This window comes from Parasteatoda tepidariorum, chromosome 8 (genome assembly GCF_982258835.1).
Source record: "Parasteatoda tepidariorum strain Cologne lab strain chromosome 8, Ptep-v5.0, whole genome shotgun sequence".
Lineage (NCBI taxonomy): Eukaryota > Metazoa > Arthropoda > Arachnida > Araneae > Theridiidae > Parasteatoda > Parasteatoda tepidariorum.
The window spans coordinates 14,262,130-14,284,650 of record NC_141762.1 but is presented as its reverse complement, the minus strand read 5'-3'; the positions used below and the strand labels follow the sequence as shown (position 1 = coordinate 14,284,650).

At 32.3% G+C, this 22,521-nt stretch overlaps 1 protein-coding gene and 1 long non-coding RNA gene across 3 annotated transcripts in view; one reads left to right on the top strand and one right to left on the bottom strand.

Annotated features, from left to right (window-relative positions):
* LOC107456822 (dopamine D2-like receptor) overlaps nt 1–22,521 on the top strand; it is a 457,990-nt gene that overhangs the window by 293,467 nt on the left and 142,002 nt on the right. For both annotated transcript variants that reach the window (XM_071180681.1, XM_071180682.1), the window contains one exon: nt 17,776–18,868. In XM_071180681.1, the coding sequence (XP_071036782.1) occupies nt 18,527–18,868 (342 nt within the window). In that variant the 5' untranslated portion in view covers nt 17,776–18,526. The remainder of the gene's footprint in view (nt 1–17,775; nt 18,869–22,521) is intronic.
* Nucleotides 1–22,521, bottom strand: part of LOC107456823 (uncharacterized) — a 68,877-nt gene that overhangs the window by 17,504 nt on the left and 28,852 nt on the right. The window lies entirely within an intron of this gene.

Here is a 22,521-nt window from a genome sequence, read left to right as displayed (position 1 = left end):
ACTAATTCTAATTGGCGCTTCAGACATAAGAAATGTTTTTTTTATTATCAATCTAAACTGATTCTCTGTGAAGTTGGTTTACGACTTGATTAACATTAGTTGATATTCATCAATTTGAAGAATTCAATTTGGATAATAATTTTCTTCAATGAACTTCAACTTATTTCTTTCGCTCTATTTTCTCCGAACAACCATTTTTTTCCAAGAATCAAGAATGCTCTTCATTTAACAAGATTTTTTCCTTGATAGATCTGTAGGATTTTAAGGGGGGGATTCATGATCACAATCAATATTGACTTGATTTAGATTCTTGGAAATACCATTTATGTATCATAAAAAAACTTTAAAAAGCAAATCCATAGTTTACGATAGAGGTACAACAGACTAATTAACTTTTTTCAAAGAATTTGAAGCAAAATTTCTAATTAAATCTAACCTACAACATTAAAAATATTTTTTATTATCAGCTGTTACGTTTCTTTTTCCGATTATCCCACTTATTTGCCTATGTATAAATTTTACACATTTTTATTACCCTTAGTGTTTAAACAAATTTTATCCAGTATTTAAATATAATTTGAACGCTAAAGCCTATTTCATATTGAAACGAAATGTTGATTTATTTAATTTGCAATTGATTGTTAGCAAGCTGTTTAACGTGAAACAAAAATAAAACAGAAAGATAAAAGAGTTTTTTTTAACAGCTTCGTATTCATTCTATTTCTTAAACAATTTTAAACTGAAGTGCTTTCATTGTATGTTTAATTTGTTATAAATTGGATGCATTGAAATTTATGTTAGTCAAACAATGTTCGGAAGCGTGTAAATTAATGCCCACTTCAAAGGCTTAAGTGCTTCTCTTTAAGTATAAAATAAATTTAAAATAAATTTTAAGTACACAAAGAGCAGTCACAGAGTTCTTTTTTTTTATGAATTCTATTAATTCTAAAAACCTTTTGAAGGAAAATCAAGTTTTAATGACTGACTTAGTAACATCAAATTACTGACTTTGTTTCTGTTTTTTTGGAATGCTGAGATATTTTTAGAGAATATTTAGAAATTCTAAGTTTGCTCAATGTAATTATTTTTGCAAAGAAAATTTTCCTTTTATTTGATAATCGTATTGAATGTGAAATCCTTCATTACACTACTACAATTTTCATTCTAAAATTACGGTAAAATAACCGGCAGCAGTCTGTTTATCCGATTCTGGTTAAGGAGATTTTTTACCTTTCATGGTTTTAAAATAGTTTACAACTGATACGGTTAAAAAACCGTAAATTTAAAACTATACGGTTCTGTAACCATTTACGACTAGCATAGTTTCTAATCCATAAAAACGAAATTTAAACAGACATTGGAGTTCTGTTTGTACTGAGCCACTTCTGCGTGAAGGATAGTTTCGAATGTTTAGAGTTCAGTGACACCGATTGAAAATTGTCCTTTTATTTGATAATCGTATTGAATGTGAAATCCTTCATTACACTGCTACAATTTTCATTCTAAAATTACGGTAAAATAACCGGCAGCAGTCTGTTCATCCGATTCTGGTTAAGGAGATTTTTTTACCTTTCATGGTTTTGAAATAGTTTACAACTGATACGGTTAAAAAACCGTGAATTCAAAACTATACGGTTCTGTAACCATTTACGACTAGCATAGTTTCTAATCCATAAAAACGAAATTTAAACAGACATTGGAGTTCTGTTTGTGCTGAGCCACTTCTGCGTGAAGGATAGTTTCGTATGTTTAGAGTTCAGTGTCTCCGATTGAAAATTTTCCTTTTATTTGATAATCGTATTGAATGTGAAATCCTTCATTACACTGCTACAATTTTCATTCTAAAATTACGGTAAAATAACCGGCAGCAGTCTGTTCATCCGATTCTGGTTAAGGAGATTTTTAACCTTTCATGGTTTTAAAATAGTTTACAACTGATACGGTTAAAAAACCGTAAATTCAAAACTATACGGTTCTGTAACCATTTACGACTAGCATAGTTTCTAATCCATAAAAACGAAATTTAAACAGACATTGGAGTTCTGTTTGTGCTGAGCCACTTCTGCGTGAAGGATAGTTTCGTATGTTTAGAGTTCAGCGTCACCGATTGAAAATTGTCCTTTTATTTGATAATCGTATTGAATGTGAAATCCTTCATTACACTGCTACAATTTTCATTCTAAAATTACGATAAAATAACCGGCAGCAGTCTGTTCATCCGATTCTGGTTAAGGAGATTTTTTTACCTTTCATGGTTTTGAAATAGTTTACAACTGATACGGTTAAAAAACCGTGAATTCAAAACTATACGGTTCTGCAACCATTTACGACTAGCATAGTTTCTAATCCATAAAAACGAAATTTAAACAGACATTGGAGTTCTGTTTGTGCTGAGCCACTTCTGCGTGAAGGATAGTTTCGTATGTTTAGAGTTCAGTGTCACCGATTGAAAATTTTCCTTTTATTTGATAATCGTATTGAATGTGAAATCCTTCATTACACTGCAACAATTCTCATTCTAAAATTACGGTAAAATAACCGGCAGCAGTCTGTTCATCAGATTCTGGTTAAGGAGATTTTTTTACCTTTCATGGTTTTGAAATAGTTTACAACTGATACGGTAAAAAAACCGTGAATTCAAAACTATACGGTTCTGTAACCATTTACGACTAGCATAGTTTCTAATCCATAAAAACGAAATTTAAACAGACATTGGAGTTCTGTTTGTGCTGAGCCACTTCTGCGTGAAGGATAGTTTCGTATGTTTAGAGTTCAGTGTCACCGATTGAAAATTTTCCTTTTATTTGATAATCGTATTGAATGTGAAATCCTTCATTACACTGCTACAATTTTCATTCTAAAATTACGGTAAAATAACCGGCAGCAGTCTGTTCATCCGATTCTGGTTAAGGAGATTTTTAACCTTTCATGGTTTTAAAATAGTTTACAACTGATACGGTTAAAAAACCGTAAATTCAAAACTATACGGTTCTGTAACCATTTACGACTAGCATAGTTTCTAATCCATAAAAACGAAATTTAAACAGACATTGGAGTTCTGTTTGTGCTGAGCCACTTCTGCGTGAAGGATAGTTTCGTATGTTTAGAGTTCAGCGTCACCGATTGAAAATTGTCCTTTTATTTGATAATCGTATTGAATGTGAAATCCTTCATTACACTGCTACAATTTTCATTCTAAAATTACGATAAAATAACCGGCAGCAGTCTGTTCATCCGATTCTGGTTAAGGAGATTTTTTTACCTTTCATGGTTTTGAAATAGTTTACAACTGATACGGTTAAAAAACCGTGAATTCAAAACTATACGGTTCTGCAACCATTTACGACTAGCATAGTTTCTAATCCATAAAAACGAAATTTAAACAGACATTGGAGTTCTGTTTGTGCTGAGCCACTTCTGCGTGAAGGATAGTTTCGTATGTTTAGAGTTCAGTGTCACCGATTGAAAATTTTCCTTTTATTTGATAATCGTATTGAATGTGAAATCCTTCATTACACTGCAACAATTCTCATTCTAAAATTACGGTAAAATAACCGGCAGCAGTCTGTTCATCAGATTCTGGTTAAGGAGATTTTTTTACCTTTCATGGTTTTGAAATAGTTTACAACTGATACGGTAAAAAAACCGTGAATTCAAAACTATACGGTTCTGTAACCATTTACGACTAGCATAGTTTCTAATCCATAAAAACGAAATTTAAACAGACATTGGAGTTCTGTTTGTGCTGAGCCACTTCTGCGTGAAGGATAGTTTCGTATGTTTAGAGTTCAGTGTCACCGATTGAAAATTTTCCTTTTATTTGATAATCGTATTGAATGTGAAATCCTTCATTACACTGCTACAATTTTCATTCTAAAATTACGGTAAAATAACCGGCAGCAGTCTGTTCATCCGATTCTGGTTAAGGAGATTTTTAACCTTTCATGGTTTTAAAATAGTTTACAACTGATACGGTTAAAAAACCGTAAATTCAAAACTATACGGTTCTGTAACCATTTACGACTAGCATAGTTTCTAATCCATAAAAACGAAATTTAAACAGACATTGGAGTTCTGTTTGTGCTGAGCCACTTCTGCGTGAAGGATAGTTTCGTATGTTTAGAGTTCAGCGTCACCGATTGAAAATTGTCCTTTTATTTGATAATCGTATTGAATGTGAAATCCTTCATTACACTGCTACAATTTTCATTCTAAAATTACGATAAAATAACCGGCAGCAGTCTGTTCATCCGATTCTGGTTAAGGAGATTTTTTTACCTTTCATGGTTTTGAAATAGTTTACAACTGATACGGTTAAAAAACCGTGAATTCAAAACTATACGGTTCTGTAACCATTTACGACTAGCATAGTTTCTAATCCATAAAAACGAAATTTAAACAGACATTGGAGTTCTGTTTGTGCTGAGCCACTTCTGCGTGAAGGATAGTTTCGTATGTTTAGAGTTCAGTGTCTCCGATTGAAAATTTTCCTTTTATTTGATAATCGTATTGAATGTGAAATCCTTCATTACACTGCTACAATTTTCATTCTAAAATTACGGTAAAATAACCGGCAGCAGTCTGTTCATCCGATTCTGGTTAAGGAGATTTTTAACCTTTCATGGTTTTAAAATAGTTTACAACTGATACGGTTAAAAAACCGTAAATTCAAAACTATACGGTTCTGTAACCATTTACGACTAGCATAGTTTCTAATCCATAAAAACGAAATTTAAACAGACATTGGAGTTCTGTTTGTGCTGAGCCACTTCTGCGTGAAGGATAGTTTCGTATGTTTAGAGTTCAGCGTCACCGATTGAAAATTGTCCTTTTATTTGATAATCGTATTGAATGTGAAATCCTTCATTACACTGCTACAATTTTCATTCTAAAATTACGATAAAATAACCGGCAGCAGTCTGTTCATCCGATTCTGGTTAAGGAGATTTTTTTACCTTTCATGGTTTTGAAATAGTTTACAACTGATACGGTTAAAAAACCGTGAATTCAAAACTATACGGTTCTGCAACCATTTACGACTAGCATAGTTTCTAATCCATAAAAACGAAATTTAAACAGACATTGGAGTTCTGTTTGTGCTGAGCCACTTCTGCGTGAAGGATAGTTTCGTATGTTTAGAGTTCAGTGTCACCGATTGAAAATTTTCCTTTTATTTGATAATCGTATTGAATGTGAAATCCTTCATTACACTGCAACAATTCTCATTCTAAAATTACGGTAAAATAACCGGCAGCAGTCTGTTCATCAGATTCTGGTTAAGGAGATTTTTTTACCTTTCATGGTTTTGAAATAGTTTACAACTGATACGGTAAAAAAACCGTGAATTCAAAACTATACGGTTCTGTAACCATTTACGACTAGCATAGTTTCTAATCCATAAAAACGAAATTTAAACAGACATTGGAGTTCTGTTTGTGCTGAGCCACTTCTGCGTGAAGGATAGTTTCGTATGTTTAGAGTTCAGTGTCACCGATTGAAAATTTTCCTTTTATTTGATAATCGTATTGAATGTGAAATCCTTCATTACACTGCTACAATTTTCATTCTAAAATTACGGTAAAATAACCGGCAGCAGTCTGTTCATCCGATTCTGGTTAAGGAGATTTTTAACCTTTCATGGTTTTAAAATAGTTTACAACTGATACGGTTAAAAAACCGTAAATTCAAAACTATACGGTTCTGTAACCATTTACGACTAGCATAGTTTCTAATCCATAAAAACGAAATTTAAACAGACATTGGAGTTCTGTTTGTGCTGAGCCACTTCTGCGTGAAGGATAGTTTCGTATGTTTAGAGTTCAGCGTCACCGATTGAAAATTGTCCTTTTATTTGATAATCGTATTGAATGTGAAATCCTTCATTACACTGCTACAATTTTCATTCTAAAATTACGATAAAATAACCGGCAGCAGTCTGTTCATCCGATTCTGGTTAAGGAGATTTTTTTACCTTTCATGGTTTTGAAATAGTTTACAACTGATACGGTTAAAAAACCGTGAATTCAAAACTATACGGTTCTGCAACCATTTACGACTAGCATAGTTTCTAATCCATAAAAACGAAATTTAAACAGACATTGGAGTTCTGTTTGTGCTGAGCCACTTCTGCGTGAAGGATAGTTTCGTATGTTTAGAGTTCAGTGTCACCGATTGAAAATTTTCCTTTTATTTGATAATCGTATTGAATGTGAAATCCTTCATTACACTGCAACAATTCTCATTCTAAAATTACGGTAAAATAACCGGCAGCAGTCTGTTCATCAGATTCTGGTTAAGGAGATTTTTTTACCTTTCATGGTTTTGAAATAGTTTACAACTGATACGGTAAAAAAACCGTGAATTCAAAACTATACGGTTCTGTAACCATTTACGACTAGCATAGTTTCTAATCCATAAAAACGAAATTTAAACAGACATTGGAGTTCTGTTTGTGCTGAGCCACTTCTGCGTGAAGGATAGTTTCGTATGTTTAGAGTTCAGTGTCACCGATTGAAAATTTTCCTTTTATTTGATAATCGTATTGAATGTGAAATCCTTCATTACACTGCTACAATTTTCATTCTAAAATTACGGTAAAATAACCTTCAGCAGTCTGTTCATCCGATTCTGGTTAAGGAGATTTTTAACCTTTCATGGTTTTAAAATAGTTTACAACTGATGCGGTTAAAAATCCTTAAATTCAAAACTATACGGTTCTGTAACCATTTACGACTAGCATAGTTTCTAATCCATAAAAACGAAATTTAAACAGACATTGGAGTTCTGTTTGCGCTGAGCCACTTCTGCGTGAAGGATAGTTTCGTATGTTTAGAGTTCAGTGTCACCGATTGAAAAGTGTTAGGATACTAGAAACGCTTCATGTATTGAAGGAAAGAAAGAAATATTTAAGTATCAAACCTGTAATTCGAACCCCCATTCAGCTGCTCATGAGATTGACCAATTACCCCTCTCAACTACAATATGTACTAAGCTATACAGAACAAAACGGCTTTATAAAGTGGGCCTGTATGGTGCGGATAGAATTCTATATAAGTTGCTATTTAGCTATTTTTTCTCCGGATTTTTACAGTGTAGATCTATGTAAATTGTACTAATTTTAACAAAACATCATTGAAAATAAATACAAGAAATTAAACGAAAAATTTAAAATGTCAGTTTACTATGTCATAAAATAGTTTTTCAGTTAATGAAAAATTACTTACAATTGCAAATATTGCTTTAAACTAACATTGTTATAATACTTCAGTTGATTTCAAGAATCCAAGCTCAAACTGATTTGCATAAAAATATTTTATTTTCCCACTAAGATTGCCCTTACAAACTGTTTTAGACAATTGTTGTGGGCAACTTAATTAACTTAATTTAAAAATCCAAATGAAACTTTGTCATTTGTTTGAAGGAAATTGTAATTTCTTTCACCACATGCCTTTCAAAATTCCGAATTTAAACTAATTAAAAACTCTGTACTCACCCAATCTTACCAATTCCAAATTTAATAAATTCTGATCTAGGTAAAAATAATTTGAAAGATTAAGAATTTTTAGACTTGTATATATACAGTTAATTAAAATTATAATAATTGAATTAAAATTTTAATTCAATTTGTTTCAAGTTTTGGAGAATTTTTACAACGACATAATATGAATTTGTGTTTTTTTTTTTTTTTAAGTGAAGCCTAAATTCTCAAATTCTATGCCTCATTGCCATAGTTAAGCTAATGGTTAAATTTTTGTAATTAAATTAACAAAATTTCATTCGCGTTATTTTCGGCACTGATTCTGGATTTTAATAATATTATAAATAATAGTAAAATAAAAGGCTTGGAGGTGACAGAGGTTCGAATCCCAACGGTGGATGGTTGGTAGAGATTATGCTCCGTGATCTCACCAACCTTGGTATGGGCGTTAAATATCCTCAGTGGTAGACACGCATCATGAGTTGGAGTTCTCTTTGCATAGGGTTAACCGTGGATAGATCGTTCAGCTCGGCAGCGCCTTGCAAAATATAGAGCTTTTCCATTGGCTTAGAATTTGCTAGTAATAAAAATAACACTACTGCAGACTTTTTTGTCTTTCAAATACTTTTATAATTACATAAATGATATTTCCTTACTTGTAGCTTTAATTGAGAAAAAGGTATTTTTTGCCCGTTCTGTAATATTTTGACTGTAATGAGTAAGCCACGAACAACAACCAATGTTAAATGATTCTGAACACAGTTTATCTTTATTTAAATAGAATGAACTACTAACAAGTATTTTTTAACAAGTATTTCTTTATTATTATTATTAACAAGTATTTCTTAATCTAATAACGTAAAGTCACTGGTAAATACAATAATAAAAATGGAAATAGTTCAGCTTTATTGATTGTGCTGGCATATGTCTTTTAGTTTTATGCAGGAATTTGTAGTGTCGTTTAAATTGATATATTTTTTTTCTTAATGGCCGGCACTTGGGATGCATTGTCTCATTGGCCTCTTAATGCCAGAATTGCTACTCTCTTCTCGCTACCCAGTGGGCACCTGTGGCGAAGCCACGGCGGTGGAGCAGCGTCGCCCACGTCACACAACCACAAACCCGTTTATAGGGCGGTACACATTCACACAATCACACATAAAGGAGAAAGGGCATAGAACACAGAGAGAAAGAAACATTCATGCCCTGAGCAGGATTCGAACCCACAACCATCGGCTCCGCAGCCAGGCACGCTAACCACTCGGCCACCTGGTCGGCAATTGCTACATAATTGCTTAATTTTTTTTGCCCATTTGAAGAACATGGGAAATCAGCTAGTTTCAAGTTAAAAAAAAATTCTTCAATTACGATGAATCATAATTAAGATAAGGATATTTCTTCAACATATCCAATAGGTTCCGTTACTGTAGAAATGTTTTCAATCGATTGTAGAGCAAGATGGAAAATACGATGTAGCTGCTTTCCATCTTTTAAAGCTTGCGGTTTTGTTGTTTCTTACTTCACGCTCAATAACTTTAATGATTAGCTTCAATTTTATGACTTTTTAAGTAAAAGGTGAAGGTTTTATTTAAATGCAAATGGTGAGAGTGGCAAAGCTTGACAACTCCAGCAAAAATAATTCAAATCAAAATTCAGATCATTGGTTAGATTTCCCTTGCAAGAAGGTTAAACGTGGGAGTATTTCGTTTTTTTTCCGCTCTGTGTAAAGCAAATACGGGTTAGTTCTATCAAAAAGTCCTCCACGAAGGCAAATTTCTCCCAATGCTTGTTTTAAGAGTTCCCTTGTCTTCCGGATTAAGCTTAAAATGACAAGTCTACGGAGTTGAACATTAGTTGCCGTAAACCAGAAATTGGTTCAACAATTTTTAAATTGTTGAAAGTATTAGATATCTTTGGTTTTTTAATATTTATCTAAGCAAATTTTTTACATGAATATCTGCAACGTTAATCGCTAATCCAAGACAAAATATAATTGAGAATATATTTTTAGAACGTTACTTACCACTCAAGAAGTTTCAAAACATTGCAAACATTTGAATGGTTATATAAATCAAATTATAAATAAAATTTAATCATAACATTATCTATATTTTCTGACAGCAACATTATTAATTAAAATAATTAAAATGTCACTAACTCGAATGTTCTAAATTTCTATTTGTAAACATTTAAAAAAAATTTATATTGGACAGCTGATTTCACAACATTTTTTTGCTTAAGAAATAAAAAAAAACATTTGTTTCGATAAAAATTTAGTACTTTCAGGCTATATTTTAAGAATGTCTATGGAGAATACATATTTAGATAGTAAGATTAATGTTTTTGAGCGTCAGTTAAAAATTACGTCAAAGGCAATTAATTAATATTCTAAACCTTAAACTAAGTTGCGTATTTCAGTCCTTTTTTTTATTCGTCTTCAAGTGTTTAGTTGTTTTCTTTTCGTAGTTTAAAAAAAACAAGTAGTTTGGAAGTGACGATCATACTTTGCAGTGTTTGTCGGAAAGTAATAAAGAGAAGGAAAAAAAATAAGAATGCGATTTTTAATTAAAAAGAATAACTTTATTTATTTTTAGTTTGTCATTTAACATAATATTAAATTTTGTCCTCGGAGAAATAGCATGTTATACTTCATTAATCATGACTGCAGTTTGAAAATATTTATCTTAAAAGAAAGTCCCACAGCAATTCCAAGTATTTTTTTAAATTTTTATTTTCCAATGCTTGTTTAAGTGTTTAATTTAAGAATGAATTTTTATAATTAAGAAAATGCATTTTTCTTAATTAAGTTTCCAAAAAGATTAGACATATATAGAAATTAAAACAAGTATGAGATTTTTTATTTAAATTCGTGTTTCTAAGCTTTTCACAGATAGTGCAAAGAACTGATTGTATTTTGCATGCTTTACATTTTCGTATACTGATCTCTTTACAAAATACTCTCTTAAAAAAAAAGTAATGCTGCTGTTTTTATAGGTACACATTCGCGGACCTCCAGTTTTAAAAAAGTAAAATGATATAAATGTTTAAAATATTAAATTGCACCGAAAGTAGGAACAAACATGCATACTGTTACAGAATGGTCCATTTAAATACAGACTTAATAATTAGTTTGAAAAAAATATACATTTCAAAAAAATATGAAATCTTATCTAAGTACAATGCAATACTGCAATAAATCTCAGTTTCAAAGTTACCTTAATTATGCAAACTAAGCGAAATCAATAATTATTGAAAAGATTCCAACATTAATTGTAAGAAAATATCCACTCTATATGTTAAAGAATGAAACTTCAAAAAAGTATTTATTTAAAATACTAAATGAAAAAAATTGTGATCGCCTATTGGAAAAATGTTGGTTTTCTATTTTTTGTCCCTTTCCTGCTTCAACTTTAACCTTTGGGACCGTTTCAATCAGTTCGGGACCCCCTTCACTTGTGATATTCTCCTGAATTAGTATTGAAAGCGATCCAGTTTGAACTACTAGGTTCGAATTTCTAATTTTTAAACAAAAATGTCGTTCAAATTCTCTTTCATTCACAACTCAAGAAGTATTTATGGCATCTCTTTGGCAGCATATCTCGAAAATAAACTCACCAACTTAATGAATAACAAAATTAAAAGTAAAAAAGAAAAGAATTCTAAAAATATTACCAAACAGCAGCAGTCGCCGTAGCAACGCATGCGCACTGTTTACTATTACTCTTGAACACAGTTGAAAAGTGTGATGAAGTCCAAATAAGGTGCTCACGCCCTCAAACACAAAACAACATCCATTTTGTTAATTGGTAATAATATTTTATTCTTTGGGGTAATATTTTAAAATTATAGGACAAAACACAAAAAATTAAATTTTTTAAATGTATGCATGTACCTTATTTTTTTACAATTAATTAAAATACATAAAAATATTACTAAATAGTTGTAAAATTAAATACTCATGATATTATGAGATTTCACTTGACTACTACGCTAAATGTCGCAGTACCTACCAAGGTACACACACATACGTGGACCGTTTTAACTTACTTTAAACACGAAAACATTTCTAATATAGTTCTTACAGCCGAGATAGCATGGTTGGCAGGGCACTGGGTCCATGTCAAAGAGTTTTTGGGTTAGATCCCCGCCCGTCGAAAACTCCCCGTGTCGTAAATGGAGACTGGTGCACGTTAAATCTGTCGAATCACGAAGTCCTCCACGTTTCCATTATAAATCATACCACGGGGGGTACTGAACCGGGAGTTTTCTTGTCTTCTGGATCGGTTCAAAATTACAAGGTTACAGAGTTGAACATTAGTAGTCGTAAACCCAAAAACTGGGTCGGCTGTCAAACGACGGATATAAAATATAAAATAATATAGTTCTTGGGATCAGTGGGATGTCAGGCAATAGAGCTCTCGCCTACCGATTTCGTGAACCGGGTTCGAATCCAAGCGATGACTGGTCAAAACGATTTCCGCACCCAGCTTTTACCGATTACAGTGCAGACGCAAAATATACCCAGTGGTAGATGGATGATGTGCCAGAGTCCCCTCACAGTCAGGCTAACCGTGGATAGTTTTCGTAGTTTTTCCCACCATGTAACGCAAATGTGGGTTAGCTCCAGCAAAAAGTCGTTCATGAAGGCGAATTTCTCACAATACATGATCCAAGCGATCCCCTGTCTTCTGGATTGAGTAAAAAATTGCAAGGCTACGCAATGGAATATTAGTAGTCGGAAAACCGAAAAATTTGTTTGGCTGTTCGACGACGGCTATAAAATAAATTAAAAAAATAATATGTATTTCTTGGACGTCCTGGTGTCTCAGGGAATAGGGCGCTCTACTTCCAATGAACTGAACCCGGTTAGAATCCCAACTTCCGCACCCGGCTCGCACTGATTATGTTGACAAAAAATATCCTTTGTCATATTATGGGTTAGCGTTGCCTTGCCGTCAGACTAATCATGGGAGTTTTTCGTAGTTTTCCTCTCCATGTAACTCATATGCGGAATAGTTTCATCAAAAAATTCTCCACGGTAGCAAATTCCTACCAATTCTTGATCGAGGAGTTCCTTTGTCTCCTGGATTGTGTTCAAAATCGCAAGACTATGGAGTTAACTCGGATGTTCGTAAAATCTTAAACTCGACTGTTTAACAACGATTTTAAAATAAAATAAATATGTATTTCACATATTCAGAAATATAGTATTTTATAAAATCCAATTTTAACTTTATGCGCATTTAGCTATTTCAATTCTAAAATAACCTTTAACTATTTTCCAATGTGAACTATTACATTCCATGCCTATCTCAATACCGTCTAGTTAAGGTCAAGCGAAATATATTAATCAATGTTAACTTTTACATGCTTTCAATCTTGTGACTTATTTAAAATCTGTAATATATTTGAAACGTTTAATTTATTTTAAAGTTATGACTCATTTTTAATTCAAACTTGTAATATATTTTAATTTTGTTAATATTTTTCTATTATTAATAGTTATTTGTTAATTACTTTTCTTAAGATAAAGATTAAAAGACTTTTTATTTTTCACTAATAAAGAATGAAGCTAACTAAGAAAATTAATATAATTTTTCATGTAAATAATAATATATATTTATTTTATTTTGAACTTAGTTTCTTAGCTATACATTATAATTTTAAATTCATTCACATTCGAAGTAATTTGAAATTGAACCCTAAATTGAAATGAGTTGTAAGACATGTAAGTTAGTGTATGTATTATTTATGTTTCACATAGAAACTTGATTTGTCATTGTAACTTGAAATAGTCAATAGAATAGTCCAATAAATCCTTGAACCGGTTTATAGTTAAAATATTAATTAGGAAAATAGATGCAACTACTACATCATTTAAAGGTATCAATCAAAGTATCAAGTTAAGCATGTCAGAGCTAATTTCAAGCCAGATAGTTTTCGAATTCTAATTTATTTACATAAAAATACAGACATTGAATTAATAGTGAAATCCCTTTATTGATTTTAGTACAACAATGTGTAGCTATTTATGGAAACTTCTGTACTTCAACCATGGATGTATCCTTTCATTTACGTTACCCTACCGAAAAAGGTATTTAAAAGGACACAAAGTTAAATTTATTACCAACATGTTGTATTTCAGAGAATTTAGTTTTCTGAGGAAGAATACATGCAAGTATGAGTTCCACATGTATGGTAATGTTATTTTTGGCAAAAAAAATTAAATAAAATATAATTATGGTAATAAAATTGAAATATGCGGTATTTGAAGTATTTATTTAGTATTTTTCCCAATCATATGATAACGCTTTGCAAGATATTCCAATTTTCAAAATTATAGTACTTATTACCACGCATTTAGTAGAAAATACAAATCTGCAAAGTAAACTTAATAACTGTTTTTATGTCACGCTTTAATGTATCATGATAAAATTACATTTTTTATCATTTATCAAAAAACCATATTTTATTGTCCAATTTGCCAAAAACATTACTGAAGCACTTCGGTAAATATTACAGAATTTTTCGGTACTTCCATAGGACCAGAAACACGGTAAATTTTACCATATTCTGGTAGTGTTTGACTATACTTTTTTGTCAGTGCACATTTTTGAGAAATACTTCCGAAACAAAAAAAAAATAAATAGGATACTTTTGCTGTGTGAGATGTAGCAAGCGTTTGGAAACATTAATTAAATCTTGCATGCATGTTGTGAAAGTAAAGCTGTACCCGAATGTATACTTTTCACACTTTATAATATAATTTTCGTATTTCATAATGTAATTTTCATATTCTGCATAATTTTGATAATGAATTTTTCGAAACTTTTCTGAATATCTGTGTTATGAAGATTTTTTTTCAAAGTATGTATCATTGCTCTACTTTTTTAGCGGGTACTGGAAATAAACTAATATCTGAACTAGTTTGAGTGCTTACAAGAAGATGATTTCCTTATGACGTTATCTGATGTCTGGGAGTATTGTTGTTTTGAAAACCCCATTAAATATTTATTTACAGGCTTAAATTAGACGTTCTCAACATAGTTTTTAATTTTCCGTATGAATATACATCTAGGCCTCTCCGGATTAAATTTTCTCATTGTAAAAACATATTAGATCTCATTGTAAATGCATATCAGATTAAATTAATTTAAGCTATGGTTGGGGCACGTTTTTCGGCTTGAAGATTTGAACCTAGTTAAGAAACTTACCGTTTCGAAAATTGAAGGAACTAGAGAAAAGAAGAGGGAGACCAGCTACAAGATGGTTGGACAGTGTTGAGAAGGAATTAAAACTGTTGGGAATAAACAGGTGGAAAAATCTATCGCAAAGTCGCCCTCCCTGGAGGCAGCTAATCGAGAAAGCCTTGGCCTGCTTTAGGCTGCAGTGCTGACGAAGAAGAGGAAAAAGCTATTATTATTTATCTATGCACATTTTAGTCTCCCGATCTGGATCATACTTCGATGTAACGAGATTTCTTAAAAATCGTATTGAACATTCACTTTTGAGCTTTCACTGTTTTATAGAACAGTAATATACAAATTATCGTATTTCAGATTTCGATTGAGTGCTACAAGATGATGTTTTCATTAGAACAGTAAATGTTACTTGCTTTGTTAGTTGTTTTGAAAACTACATTAAGCGTTTATTTTTGGGTTTTCATAATAATTTGCCAGTATATTTTTAAGTTTCTCGATACGAATCTACATCCAGACATCCTCGAAGCATATTTATTTTATTGAGAAAAAAAAACATATCAGTCCTTTTTTTTTGGTTCTAATGGCATGATTATTTAACTACTCTAAGTTCATTTTCCCGAACTGGATCACGCTTATATGAAGAGAGATGTCATAAAAATTGTATTGAACATTCACTTATGATTTTTCACGGTATTATACTACTGTAATATACCAATCAATAACTGAATTGAGATTAGGATTAAGTGCTACAAGAGGATGTTTTCATTTTGACAGTAGATGTTTCTGGCTTTGTTAATTGTTTTAAAATCCCATTAAACATTTACTTTTGGGATTTCATAATATCTTGTCAGCACAGATTTGAGTTCCTCGATACAAATTTGAATCTTAATATCTCCATAACCCACTTATTTTATTAAAAAAAGCATATGAAACCTTCATTTTATGGTTTTCATGGCATAATTACTTATCTACCCAAATTTTAGTTTTCCCATCTGGATCATACTTCTAAACTCCTGTTTGTGAAAATTGCAACACCATGAAGGAATCGTCATAATTGAATGAAATTTACTACACAGTTGAGTGGTAGTGGTACAAATAAATTATTAAACATTCAAAGCAAACAAACAATAGCAAGAGATCGAAATCAGTATTTTGTGTAGCCACCACGCACCGCAATAAGCGCTGCTACACGACGTGGCATGGAGTCAAGCAAATTTTGAATATCTGTCTGAGGAAGAACATTCCATACAGTTTGTATGCGTACCCAAAGTTCGTCTGTATAAGCAACAGGACGAGGATCACGAACGAGGCACCGACCAACGAAATGACACACATGTTCAATCGGTGACATAGCTGGGGAATACGCAGGCCAAGGAAGAATCTGTGCCTGTCGCAATGCAAGGAAGCATTGAACAGTCCTAGCAATATGACGGGCATTGTCTTGCTGAAATACAGCGCCTGGAAAGGCTTGAAGGAAGGGAACAGCTTGGGGTTGTAAAACTTAATTGATGTTCCGGTTGGTTTTCAGATTACCCACAATTCGTAGCAATTGAGATCGTCCATGATATGCTATGGCACCCCAGACCATAACTCCAGGTGTTCGTCCACTGTGGCTTTCGATAATGCACTCCGGAAGGTGGCGTTCACCGGCATAGTGTCTGACACGAATGCGGCCATCATGGTACCACAAATTAAAGCGGGATTCGTCAGAAAACACGACACGCTGCCAATCAGCATGCCAGTTCCCATGCTGATTGGCCCATTGTAGCCGCAGGCGGCTATGGTTTAGCGTGATGGTGATCCTGCAAAAAGGAGTCCACGCTGCAGTTGACGTCTACGAATTGATGAAGCACACAATGAAACACCTGTAGCTATTGACCGCTGTGCTGCCAGTTGTCTAGAGGGAGCCGTATGATCTGTCAGCGCCATGCGGACTATCATCGCGAGCTGACGTGACATTTCGGGGTCCACTCTCGGATTTCCGAGTTGTCTGACACTCGTCCGTCCACTGCTTCCTAACACGCATCACTGTGCTTCTGTTACGCTGCACACGAGCGACTACTGCACGATAAAACAATCCAGCTTCACGAAGGCCGATGATTCTCCCTCTTTCAAACTCCGTAAGTTGTTGAAATCTCGCTCTGTTTCGTCGAAGTAACGTCGTAATAAGTAACGTCTGAGCTAACGTTTACCACTAGCAGATAACCACCGATAACCATAACCGCCTCGCTACAGCCGTCTATTTATTCGGATCCATCCGCCGTTCAGAGGGCGCTGCTTAGCATACGCGTGCGCTACGTGTTTGAAATTCAAATCATTTGCATATTATGCTCTACTTTGCATTTCCTGAAAATTTCAGCTCACTCGCGGTGTTTCAATTTTCACAAACGTGAGTTTATATATCGAGATTACTGAAAAATCGTATTGAACATTCACTTTTAATTTTCCATTGCATAGCGATCGTTTATCGTTTCATCAACATCGTATACCGTTTTAGCGTCTACTCACTCTATTTAGATGCTACCCTTTTAGGAGCCATCTTATCCTTAATAAAAACTAGAAAAATGTAGGTGAAATGCGAAAAATTGAAGTGAATTAATTCGATATCATAAAAACAATATCATTAAATTATGCTACCCTCGTTTGCTTTTAACATTTATTAATTAAACACTTAATCATTAAGTAGTTAAATAAGTAAATAGTTTCAAAACTATTTAGAAACTTTCATGTCCTGTATTTTGTATTTTAATACAAAATATATTTTAATACTAATTTAGAAATAAGAATTACTTTTTTTTAATATGCTTGAGAATGAACGATTCTCCTTTTTTAAAATTATGAAATTCTATTTGAAAAATGATTTTTGTTATAAAATTTCGAGTTTAGACGAATTTTTCTTGTATTTGAATTCATTTAGTTAGCATAGTATTATTAAATTCCGCTTCTTAATTAGGGCTGTGTAATGAAGATAATTATTCGGTATAGTTTATAGTAGTGTTTCACGTGTTATAATTGAAAATATTTAGTATCAGATGTGTAGAATACAATGCTTCAATATGTTTCAATTATTTAAATAGGCATTTTTCTTCTTTGCAGATTTTTCAAGTATTTGATATCTGCTGGTTGAAGAAAAAATTTTTTACTCACAATGAGAGGGAGAAGATGCAAACATATTTCCACCCAGGTTTGCTCTGTGTACATACAACAATTTAAAAACATGAATTTAATATACTGCAGTAAGTTAAACACAAAAACGTTATTGATGTTTTCGAAAAAGTAATACGGAAAAAGCAATGCTTTTCATTAGAATTAATGCTATGTTTGAATCCAATATTTCAACATTGAATCATTCGGTTGCATTGTGCTCTTTTTCTGTAAGAACTTCTCTTGTTGCATAGCAAGATCCTAATTATTTTTAAGAGCTATTCAATCATTGAAATTTATGTGGTTTAATAACTTGAACCTCACATTATTCAATCATTTGAATTTATATACGTCTTTCATAAAAACTTATGAACTGTAATCTTCAGAATTTGCACACTTTAATGCTTGAAATTCATTCTTTAAAAGCATTTAAAAGCTCAATAATTTTGTCCTTAAAATTTGTCAACTTCAATCCGTAAAATTGATAACCACGAGTGTGGGAGAAAAATGCTCCCGATGTTTGGAATAAAAATTAAAATCTGTCAATAAAGGATAATATTTGAAATGAACGGCAACGTAAGCATGTAGATGTAATTCCTTGCATAAAAATACAAAGTACATATTACGAATTACAAATCATGAATCTTCAAGAGCTTTTAAATTATTTTGAACTTTACTACTGACAAAGAAACTTAAAGCAGCTATGGAAACAAGAGGAAATTCCTTTTTCGAAAACTGCAATTCATCTGGAATCGAACTTAATGAAACTTTCCTAATATCTGACGATTTTAATCTCAGCATTATTTCGAGTAATATATCAAAGAATGACAGTTACCAAGAGATTTATAGAGGAGGTGATAAAATGTATTGGGCGTTGCTGTTACTACCGTTGCCACTTGTAGCTGTGTTTGGAAATATTTTAGTTATCCTGAGCGTTTATAGAGAGAGAAGCTTACAGACTGTGACGAACTATTTTATCGTCAGTTTGGCTTTTGCTGATTTGTTGGTGGCAGCCGTTGTGATGCCATTTGCAGTTTACGTTCTGGTGAGTTGAAACTTATTAATATCTTTTTTAACTTCATATTCTTATGATTAGTTATTTTTTAAATGTTGTTTCCAATGCCACTAGCCAAATACCAGCCTACTTGGCCCAAGCGAATTTAAGGCAGAGGGTGCATTCTTGTTTTTCAGTGGCTCCATACATGGTCAAGAATACGTTTTTAGCTTCACACATCACATCCTTCTTTAAAGAGAGGTCCTATTCATTCCTCCTTTCATTCATCTACAGATCGTAATTCTGACATGAACCAGAGAACGAGCAGTCTCTTATTCAGTTCCCCCAGCGGCATTATTTGTTATGGTAACTTGGGGTACTTAATAACCCGACAGATTTAACGTGCACCAGTCACCATTTACTGCTCGGGGAGTTTCGAGTAGCTGAGATCAAACTCACAACCTCTGGGACATGGACCCAAAGCCCTACCAACCAGGCTATCCTGGCCCATTTTTAAATACTAATTAATAACTGTCTTGAGATCGCCTTATAACTTTAATTTAATTAAACAAATAACTTTTTTAAAATTTACTATTAACTAAAAAATCAAATAAAATTCATACTTGATTTTGATTACTAAATTATTAGATTAAACCCAGATAGCACCCAACTTTTCGGCAAACGTGGTATTTTCATTTTTATTCGGTTGGCATAAAAAAGTTGACTATTTACTCCCAATTTAAATCTCGTAAAAAAATATTAGTATGTAAGGCATGTTTCCTTAAAGATTGATTAAAGGCATGCAAAGTCTTTGACAAAAATCACATTTTTTAGCTTTTATTGACAAGTATTGTAAACACCTGGTTTTTTTTTTTTATTTATTTTTTTTATTCTAGCTTTTTGCCCAGACTCTCAAAAGCATAAAAACTTAATGGTCAGGCCATTATGTTTTCAGCACAAAGTGTTAACGAAAATATATAAGAAACTAAGCGAAAAGAAAAACTCGTTTCAGTGATGGTCATGAAATCTAAAATAAACCTTGAGAAAATGAATTTAACCTCAGTTTTTGAACGCTTTCTACTCTTGATTTGCGCATGAAGATTAATCTACAATATTAGAAGGTCTTTCTATTCTCTTTTAACCCCATCCTTCTCACTCCCGTGAAAATGACGGGGCGAGGTTTCGTCCTCTATTTCTCGCTCCCGTGATATTTCCGGGCAGGAGTGTTCAGTAGTAACGCGGGAATAAGAATAAAACTAATTCATTTCTTTTGCCACGAAAACATTTTATTTCTCATTTTGCACACCAGATGGCAGTACCAGGATATTTTTAAGGTAATTGTGAAAGAGATGAAAACAATAAGAGACGTTGGCCTCTGTATCTCATGCTTTGAAATTTATCACACATGAAAAAATTGCAAATCTTTATTTATATTATACGTAAGTTTAATGAAAGTCTTTTTTAATATTTTAAACACATTTTTTTTTAAATTTTCCTAGCTTGCAGGAAAACCAACATTAAGTCATAGTAGCCCAGAATGTTAACTTTTCCTAAAAATTTAATTTTTTAAAAATTTCAAGATAAAAACAAATCAAAACTTAAAAATGAATATATATATATACACATATTTTTATATGATTTTCAGAGATAAAAAAAATAAACACTTTTATGACCATTTTCTTGAAAATTAACCGAACGTTAAGGAGTTAAGGGAGAAGCAATCACGATTCAAAAGGGCTATTTATGCAAGTTGAATGCGAAGTTTGTAAACTAGCATAATTAAATTGAACATTGTTTCAAGCTTGCATGGTTTAATTGGTAATTATTTATAAATTTTGTTGGGATTTGTGATGAAAGTTGTTGCTGATATTAAAATCAACCCTACGCTGACATTTAGGAAATTATTGTGCTGATTACATAATATGGATTACATAATGTAAATACTGATTAAAAACTTTGAATTGGCCATCTAAACTATTTATTCGAATTAATGTAACGGAAGATTAACCAATTAATTCCGTACCCCCTCACTTTCACTCTGCTTCTTAGGTGCATGCGATGGATCTTATCACATATGATGCTCTGCTAAATCTTTGTATGCTGCTCACTCTATAAATTGTTTTTGTGGTGTGGCATACCACACCGAGCAGCTCCCCATGTTAGTTACCTATGCGAGAATCTAGAGATTTCTTTTCCTTTGGTTCAGCATAACCTCAGAATGAGGTGCAGCTCAAGAAAAACCATGGATTATAAAATTAAAATTGTAGTGAAAATAAGAAGTTCGCATGGGACCCTATTGCCTTTTACCCTTTGTGAGTATTCAAAAACGAATTACTTTGTAAACACTTACGATTTCCAAAGGACTCAGCGAATCAGTGCCAGGAATAACGGATTATGACCTTAATTCATAAAGAAAACTAGTGTGAAGAACAACACTCAATTGCCCTTCACAAGCAAAAACCATTAGTTCCCATATGGTGCTCTGCGGAACCTTAGGGTTCCGTGGAAAGTTTACTAGGGTTCCGTGAGTTTCGTGAGGGGTCCGTGAGGGAGATTTTTTCTCGACCAATCCTAATTTTCGAAGACTGTAACGATGTTTTTACAATAACGACAATAAATTATTTATATAATATATTGATTAATTTCATGAAATTATCTAAGTAACAGACCAAAGAATGAGGAATTACAAATTTCAAGTAAATATATATATATTTTAAATAACAATATATTGTTATAAGAATGAAACTAAAAAAGAATAAAACTGAAAACTAGAAGCAATTACGAAAAGAATATGCACTTACGAATAATTGCATCGGTATTTATCATCAAACTTTATAATTCAAAATAAAATAATCAAATTCGAGAATAAAGTAATATTATAAAGAATATTTATGAATGTGAATTATCATTGAATGGAAATGTGAAGTATGAAGAATTATGACTTCTTATGAAGAATATTTACAAAAATACCTTTCGATTCCTTCCATATATGAGGAATAAAAAAAACTGATATCCATTCTCACAGAATATAACAGTTATTTTTCAAAAACACATAATTCAGCTTATTTTATTCAATTTTAGTTTACGCATTATTTATATATTAAGTCGGGGTTCTGTTGAAAGTAGTTCTATTATTTAGGTTTCCGTAGCGGAAAAAATTGGGGACCACTAGCCTAGGGGACATCAAGAAAATACCCACTTATACCTATCATGTTATTATAAATGTATTTCATGTACTGATGTTTTCTCTAATCTATCCGTAATCTACCGTAAGAAAAAAAGAGCAAAACTTCAAAGTAATACTTAATTACTAAGAACGAAATCAATGATTAAATGTAATGTATAATGTAGTTATTTATTTGGCGTATAAATCATATTTTGAAATTTGTTTTAAAGCCAAACTAGTTTGCATAGACATTTATGAAATCAGCATCTAAAACAGGAATACAAAGTGACTTGTTTTCCCTTCACCACATGAAAAGTACAGAAATAAGGAAATTCTGGTAAAATTACAGTGCCCGGTAATGACATTTCTGGTAAAATAATTCTGGTATTAGAAAATATATATGGTGTTTAAATCATTATTAATTTGGTAATTTTCCGTTCATATGATATTGGCTTGCGGGAAGTTCTGGTTTTCAAAATTATAGTTCTTATTACTACACATTTAGTAAAAATATGCAAAACTAATGAGCAAATTTAAC